Source organism: Onychostoma macrolepis, chromosome 03 (genome assembly GCF_012432095.1).
Source record: "Onychostoma macrolepis isolate SWU-2019 chromosome 03, ASM1243209v1, whole genome shotgun sequence".
Classification (NCBI taxonomy): domain Eukaryota; kingdom Metazoa; phylum Chordata; class Actinopteri; order Cypriniformes; family Cyprinidae; genus Onychostoma; species Onychostoma macrolepis.
The window spans coordinates 16,733,821-16,742,495 of NC_081157.1; the positions used below are offsets into that span (position 1 = coordinate 16,733,821).

Below are 8,675 nucleotides of genomic sequence, written 5' to 3' on the forward strand. Positions count from 1 at the left end.
TAGGTTATAGACCATAACCCCCCACCCCCCATGACCCTACAGACACTGTAGTACAGTGTACAATCACTATTAATTATGAATAGCTAGCATATACGTTATAATATGGGGGAAATAAAAATAGATACATAAAAATAAGGCACATGTAAATGAATAGAGCTGCATATATTACTGAACAGACACTGAAAATGAATAATTGTTCAATGGACATTTCTACTCCTTTATTCATGAGTAGCTACTATAACAGTTATAACAATGAGTATCAATTAACTTTAAAAGGCATGCAAAGGCTAGCTCTCAACAAGTCTTCCCAATGGTTCCAGCACTGGAAATCTCACACTACTTCAAAAAAGTTGTCGAAGGATGCAGGGAAAAAGAACACAAATGTACAAAAAGTATTATGGGCAAAAAAACAAAACAATTTCTACACCTTACTAGACATAACTCTCAATAAATGCAGTTTTCTGTGAAGAATGCAGAGTCTAGAGCATTCACTAATTTAACCACTTCAACTTAAACCAAATAAAAAAATGCATATATTTTCTGGACACATTCAAAGCAGATAATTTTGATATAAATTAGAAAATCCTGTATATATTACAAAATACATACATCATTGCCAGATCTATGTATGTTGATACATGCACAGTACAATACAGAATTTACATCTTACTTATGATTTACATTCCTTACACACCCATGAATTCAATTCACTTTTTGATGTACACTATCAAGCAAAGGTCTGGACACACCTACTGATTCTGACTATTAGGCCTATATATATATATATATATATATATATATATATATATATATATAGTATTACTATTTTCTCCATTTTAAAATAATAGTTAAGTCAAAACTATGAAATAACACAAAAGAAAGTATGGGGATTATGTAGTAACAAAATGTTCTATTTGTGTGTGTGTGTGTTAAAAAGTAATTTAATTTAAACAGAGAAACACAAATGTAGTCAAGTGTGTCCAAAGGTTTGACTGGTAGTGTATCTCAAATTATAAAAGAGCATTGTTTTCTTTATGATGACAATTTCAACAGAATTTTGTCATAAACTGCAAAGTCTGCAAAGCCTTCTAATCATCTGTCCCATAAATCCTTCATGGCACATTACTTCAGTCTTTCTGCTTTGCATTGTAAGAATAATAATGACAACATAAAAGATCAAGAAATCTTTTCCCAAGCTGTGTTTGAGGAAGTGAAAAACAATGTTGTAACCAATTTCCTCTTTATTGGAGAGCAAAAATATAACAAAAACACTTCTCAAAGTGCTTGAGAGAACTTTTATGCCTGTCATAAAAAAAAATACACTAGAGGTAAGATTCACTTGATATATTAACATGCAACCAAATGTATGCATCCTGTCATGCTACAGAATTACTTCATCATAATTCACCCTAAAATCAAAAGAAAAATTATATTTCCAGCATAATAGTTTGTTTGTAATTCTCTATGATCTAAATACTGTAATACAATATTGAGAATATATATTCGTAACACTATAATAAAAAAATCTGGAGGACAGGCATTTTTATATTCTTTCAAACTTTATTTTCTTTATGCAAAATATTCATTATTTCTTTTAATTCATTCATTCATTCATTCATACAAAAATATTACCATCTATATTATCTTTTTCTTTTGAATTTGGGGTGATCCAAACATGTTCTTGACAGGTTTCATCAGCTTTAGAATGCATTTGCAGAATTAAGGTGTGAGTTTAAGGTAAGGTAAACTGTGTTGTGGGGGATTTTCTGAATGAGTGATCAAGCTGAGTTCTTATGGGTCCTCGATGTCCATGAACTCTTTTTTAGGAGGGGCAGATCCACGGTACCAGGCACAGCTGTTGTCGCTCCTCTTAATGCAGGTGTAGTGCTGAGCCTGGGTCCCCTGAACTGTTCCCTCCAGCACCCAGTCAGTCCAAAGACACTCTGTGGGGTCATTAATGGAACAGGGAATCATGGAACACTGGACGACCTGCACAAAGACAAGAGGAGAAGAGCTGTGAGAACGTGAAGATAGAAGACAGACAGATAGATAGATAGATAGATAGATAGATAGATAGATAGAAATACCTTGCAATCACAGCCCATCTGGTAGCGCTGACCCAAGCTCTTCTTCTGTGTCATACTCAGAGACTCCCAAGATTCAATGTAGTCGCAAAGATTTATACGCAATGTGCCATTTGAGTCCATATTACCTGAGCAAATTAATGAAATGCTGTTAGTATAAAGGTACCACTTTTTACAGTTTACAGAAGCAAATGCTGTGTCTTGAACACTATTTTTCACAACATAGTAATTCACTCTTACCACTAATCAGGTATTCCTTCTTGCCATTGCTCTCAAAATTGACCCCGCACAAAGCTGAGGAGGGGCCTGTGAAGATGGTATCAATCTCACCATCAGGGCCCTTAAACATCTAAAACAAAGAAGATGGCATGGAGAAGTCAAAAGACAGACTCTTGGCTTTTTCTTTTGGTTTATCGTTGTAAACATGATGCATTCATGTGTCGGGATTACTGTCATTGAAATATGATGATTTGTAAAAACAATTAAAGTCTTTGTGGTGCTAATAGTTAAAAAATTAGATTTGGTATGCCTTCTTTGTTTATCAATATTTTGCAAGTGATATAATGAGGTGAATTTATAAAATAAAGATAGGGCATATGAATAATTTATATAGCTATTAAGTGTTTTGAAGTCATTAGCAACAAAGTCGATCGTAAATTATTTTAGGATGCTTATTACACATTTCATGACACTTTCAAAGTGAAATGTCTAGTAAGTAGTGCTAAAAGCATATTTAGTTTTATCCAAAACAGATGAACTTGGATGAATCTGGCAATGTTTCATTACAATGGTTGTTGTATGTGTCACGGTATTGGAAATGAAATGTCTGGTGAGTGGTGCTAAAAGGTTAATCGCGTATGTATATAGCTTACTACCTAAACTAAACCCTACACTAAACCTAACTGATAGTGTTAACAAAAGCAAACACATTTGCTGAAGCAACCATTCTATTTTAGCTTGCTTCTAGAAGTCTTTGAGGTATTTTATTGTAACTCAGTTCCATTCCTAAGTGCTTTTGTAAGTGCAATGCTGTACCAGGTGAGCTTTCAAGCAAGTTTACTATGCCAGAAAAGCCACACATGAGGAGATGGTGATGCAAATATAAAAATGTGTTAGTTTACAAATTTTGTTTTTAGGTCCTAACATAGTATTGTGCAAGGAACTGTGCAAAAAATAAGTCTTTATTAATCAATAATTTGTTTTGGAAACAAATAAAAGTTGTTGAAGTTGTTGTCTAGAGTTCATTTGAAACTGCATTAGGTACGTTTTTGGAGTTTTGGAGAAATGTTTTTCTAATGAGGCTATGTTGCAACTTGGTGCATCGCAGTAACAGTATACATGTCATAATTAAGGTAATTCTGACACAATGCCAACATAGCATTATATTTTGTGTATAGCTTCATGAAAATAAAATCAGTGTAGGATTGAAAGTGGTGGATAACAACAAAACAAATATACTCCACTAACCTTTATCTGTTTGACGTCATATCGGATCATTCTGATTGGATAGCCATAGACATCATTGCCGGTGACCACCTCCTTTCGTCCGACTACTTTGGCTCTGATGACTGGAATAACAAGGAGAGAAAAACCCATTAAAATATAAACCATTTAACTTGAAATGTTTCTTGAACATTTTACCCAGCTGTAGGCCTAAATGGGTGTTATCCTTCAATTACAGAGCAAGATGACTTGATCTAGCTGCTGTTATTCTACTCTACACTACAGGTGCTGAGTGTTGTGTGGATAGAGACACATGAGTATTTGATTAGTGGAGGGCAGTGCGAGGAATGTGCTCCCAGCCTGATATTCAGGAAGCCAGTCAGCAGTCTGACTCTAGCAGGCAGTTTGCCCCCCGCTCGCCCTGCCGCTTTAATCTCCACCCTCACACTGCCTGTTCCCCATAGAGCTGCTGACATACAAATACCAAATGCTCAGTCCAAATTCATCTCTCCATTAATAAGCAAACTCAGGATCACATGCTTTGAACAAAACAGACATTGAAAGACTAGACTTTTCCATGAGCGCTGCTTACTCTGCATTGCTAAGGTGGTTGCTAGAGCATTGCTGGGTGGTTCCCATGGTGTTCTGTGCAGCACTAAGGTATTGCTATAGTCGTTAGCATGCTGCTATGCAGTTGCTCGGATGTTCTGAGGGGGTTCTATAACATTGCTATGTGGTTGCTATAGTGTTAGGGTAACGCATTACAAGTAACTTGAGTTATGTAATCAGATTACTTTTTTTTTAAAGTAACTAGTAAACACGTTATTTTTAAATTTGCAACAAAATATCTGAGTTACTTTTTCAAATAAATAGCATAAGTTACTTTGTTTTCTATGACCTCTCTTGTTTCCATGTTGAGAGAAATCTGGAGTAAGTGTGCGCTGTGTAAACATGATGGTTATTGCAGTTCTAGACTAAATGTAACACCATAAAAAGTAATGCAATTAGTTACTTTTTTAAGGGAGTAATGCAATATTGTAATGCATTACTTTTAAAAGTAACTTTCCCCAAAGTTTGGGTCAGTTAAATTTTAATAAATGAATACTTTTATTCATCTAGATCCATTAAATTGATTTTAAAAAATGACAGTAATGGCATTTATAATTGTTACAAAACATTTCTATTTCAAACTAATTCCGTTCTTTTGAACTTGCTATTAATCAAAGAATTCTGGAAAACATGGTGACACTTTAGAATAGGGGACACACATTTACTAATAACTAAAACTATTAATTATTAAAGAGTTTCCCTGATCAAACTCCTAAATTGCTGCTTAATAATAGTTAGTAAGATGGTAGTTAACTTTAGGTATGGGGTAGAATTAATGGATCTATTCATTCATATGTGCTTTATAAGTACTAGCAAACAAACAATATGCTAGTAATATGCATGCTAATAAGCAACAAGTTAAGAGTGAGAATTGGCCTTTAAAATGAAGTGTTACCAAAACAATTATCACGGGCTACCACAAAAATATGAAGCAGCGCAACTGTTTTCAAGATTGATAATAATAAGAAATGTTTCTTGAGCAGCAAATCAGCATATCAGAATAGCTTCCCAAGGATCATGTGACACTGAAGACTAAAGAGTAATGATGCTGAAAATTCATCATATTGGGATAAGTTACATTTTCAAATATATTCAAATAGAAAACCGCTTTTTTCAATTGTAATACACCAATATTTCTGTTTTTACAGTATTTTTGATCAAATAAATGCAGACTTGGTAATCATGAGAGAATACTTTCAAAAATGTTACGACCGCAAAATTTTAAATGCTAGTGTATAGGACTTAGAAAGATATAATATCCCTATAAACACTTCCCCATTATATATTGGAGTTTTCAGAGAGCCCATACATTCCGTCCGCATATTTAGGCCCAAACACAGAGCGTCTTTTCTATTGGCCACACACTCAGAATGCCAAATACACCCACAGGATCCCAGTCTCAAGTGAGGCATGCCTCTCTCATCAGTAACTACACACACATACAGGGTTTATGCTGGTTTAATCACAGCCTCCCTTTTCCACACATTCATTCCACACCGAGGCGGAAGATACACACACAGTGTGGGTGCTGTTTTCAGCTCCAGGTATGTGAGGGGAAACGAGAGCCCTCAGCATTATTCATTTACGGGCTCTGAAGGTCACGTGGGATACCGTACACATGTTAAGGGGTCAACTCTAAACATCTATTGCAGGAAAAGTTAAAAAGGCACATTTAACAACTCAACTTTTTTCTGAGAGTCATTGTATGTGGTGTCATTATATGTTCAGCTGAGCTGAACTTGTGGATGAACTTTACAACATTGACACTGTTATTGAAACTAAATTGAATCCACATTGAACTAAATGAAGCTGAATAATGACACTATTGTATAAATAAATATGACTTGACTACACTCTAAAAGATGAAGGTGCTTCACGATGCCATAGATAGAAGAACCTTTTTTTGTCTAAATGGTTCCATAAAGAACCTTTGTGGCGAAAGAAGGTTCTTCAGATTATAAAAAGGTAAGAAAGAGACTGAATGGTTCTTCTATGGCATCGCTGTGAGGAACCTTTTAAGCACCTTTGTTTTTAAGAGTGTAGGTTGAATTTAAAAACCATCAGGCCAAGGTCATGTGGGAGTTTCAAACAGCCAGCATCATGGTGCTGCATTCATGAATGAGATTGCCAATTCCTGTGGTGGGCACCAGATGTTGTTTTCAGCAAATCACTAAACGCATAGGTGGGTGTGCGGTTTTGGGGTACACCATGACCGTGACTGACTCCAGTAACCCAAGTCTCACCATCGCAAGTCATGTAATGATGTCTAACTAACGTCAAAAGAAAGCCACAATATGTTGCTAGCATGTGGCAATACTTTCTCAATTTTTGAAGCTGTAATCAGTCTGTTGAAAGAGGTCTTAATCAGAGGGCCACTACAAACAATGGAAAATGCATAGGTCATGTAATGGCAGGGTACTGAAGGGACACTGAAGGTCAGAGCATCACAGCTAGATCAGAGGCAGGTTACACACAGTGACGCAATTAAGCTAAAATTAGGCCTAAGATTCTCTCCCATCACTTCAACATTATTATATGTCCAAGTATGAAAAGCCTACATATTTGCACAGCTATCAGTGGACAGTACTGCTTTATGTCATTTACATCATTTTAGAGTGATGAATATAAAGGGAATAACGCAAATATAAAGAGCAAGATGTGTGTGTTAAGACTTAGCAGAACTTGTTATTAAGGGTTGTCTGTCAGACATAGTGTGAAGGCTAGTTTTTGTGGTTATTTATTATTGCCAAATAATGTCACACCTTGATGTACTGTTACATCGAATTGAACAGGTGTGTTAAATAATTTTATAATGACTTATGGACGTGACTCATCAAATCAGAGTTGAACGTCAGAACCGCCTTTTTTTTTTTAAAATAATGTTAGTTCATTGTATTGTTTTGAGTCTTTTGTTTTTAACAACTCACTTATTATATAATGTAAGACTCATCAGTTATTCGTTATGAATAGTCTTATCCTTTAGTTTTTGCCCATGAAGCTCTAAAAAGTGAGAAAATAATCAAATGACATATAAAGGCTACCTTTCATTTCTTAATTAACTGGATTATCTACATCAACACAAGAAGAAAAAAAAGGAACTAGCTACATTGTGATTTTATACCAATAATAAACAACATGTACTTACTATAGGGTTAGTTGTTAGTAATTATGGATAACTTACTGTTACATGTAACGAGTCACAAGGACTGTTGCAGTGATAAATGAAAGGAAATCAAGAAAAATCAAAGCTAAAATGCTACTGTTTTCAAGATGGAAAACATGCTGTGCTCTTTTGAGAGCCCTGTTATAGGCTATTAATACCAGCATAGCACATAAACATTTTTTTATATATATATTCTGACCCCTAAAATCTACATCTGTGCTATAAATTGCTGGTTTCCTTTGGCATTTGAAATGAAATACTATTGAATGCAGTCCAAATGAAACTCACTTAAAAGTTTACCATATTTTTAGAATAAAAGAAGCCTAACATAGCTAGACACGCTGAAATACGCACACGGCACTGTATTGATACACTATAGACACGGTTATGGATATTAAATAGTTAAAAGCCTGGAATCTTACCGACATCCGCATTGCAATACGCCTGCTGAGGATGTTCAGGAGAGCAGCTGCAGGCTTCGGCAAACTCTGCGGCTCCGCAGAGCACTAACAGCAGCAGAGGAACACAGCGCGAGAGGCTCATCTTCAGCGGAGCGAGGAACGCGGACAGAAACAGACGAGGACTGGTTTTCCCGAATCAAGTTGCTTCCAAAGACCAGCTGCCTTTGAAACGCGGACTTCACAAAAGGGTGAGACGAAAAGCTGACACGAGAGAAAGTGCTAAACCTGATGAGAAGGCTCTAGTGTCAGGACAGTATGCGCTCAGTCTGAACGGCCCTGCTTTTTATTCGCATCTGAGCTCCGCCCATTTGTAGTCTGCATATGACTTTTTGCCCCGACTTTGTCATCACTCCCTCATTGTTTATGGCGTTTATTGATATTTTGTCATTGTTTTTACGTTGGTAGAGAAAAATATGAGTAATATTGTGAATTAATGACAGTATTGCAGAAAGAGAATTGGGTAATGCTGAGCCTCTGACGTCTGGTGGCCCTTGACCTTACTATGACCACTGACTTCCCTGTATTAAACCAGTTACTAATGTCTAGTGTAATTACTGATCACGTTCTAAAATAATAATAATAATAATAATAATAAGAGTTGGTCACACTTTATATTAGGTGGCCTTAACTACTATGTACTTGCATCAAAAATCAAGTACAATGTACTTATTGTGTTCATATTGAATTGCAAACACTTTTGCTGCTATTGAGGAGGGATACGGGTATGGTTAGGGACAGGTTTGGTGATATGGGTAGGTTTAAGGGTGGGTTAAGGTGTAAGGGATTGGTCAACAGTGTAATTATAAATTTAATTAAAGAAATTAGTTACAGATGTAATTACATAGGTATTTAAAAAAAATATTAGTACAATGTAAAAACATGTATGTACGCAATAAGTGCAATGTATCAAATGAT

At 35.6% G+C, this 8,675-nt stretch overlaps 1 protein-coding gene across 1 annotated transcript; it reads right to left on the reverse strand.

The window, feature by feature from the left end:
- Positions 1-203: 203 nt before the first annotated feature.
- Positions 204-8,052, reverse strand: timp2b (TIMP metallopeptidase inhibitor 2b). The gene is made up of 5 exons (XM_058766237.1): positions 7,722-8,052; positions 3,552-3,652; positions 2,325-2,433; positions 2,088-2,212; positions 204-1,989 (listed from the first exon to the last, which is right to left on the reverse strand). The coding sequence occupies exons 1-5, from the start codon at positions 7,840-7,842 to the stop codon at positions 1,792-1,794; spliced, it is 654 nt and encodes a 217-aa protein (XP_058622220.1). The 5' UTR covers positions 7,843-8,052; the 3' UTR covers positions 204-1,791.
- Positions 8,053-8,675: the final 623 nt, after the last annotated feature.

What these genes read in the sequence shown, in the direction of transcription:
- timp2b (XM_058766237.1), bottom strand. Translation starts at nt 7,842, where the DNA reads ATGAGCCTCTCGCGCTGTGTTCCTCTGCTGCTGTTAGTGCTCTGCGGA. An exon ending in GTATTGCAATGCGGATGTCG is followed by an intron (nt 3,653 to 7,721) that starts GTAAGATTCCAG and finishes TTGTTATTCCAG; the next exon opens with TCATCAGAGCCAAAGTAGTC. An exon ending in ATGACGTCAAACAGATAAAG is followed by an intron (nt 2,434 to 3,551) that starts GTTAGTGGAGTA and finishes TCTTTGTTTTAG; the next exon opens with ATGTTTAAGGGCCCTGATGG.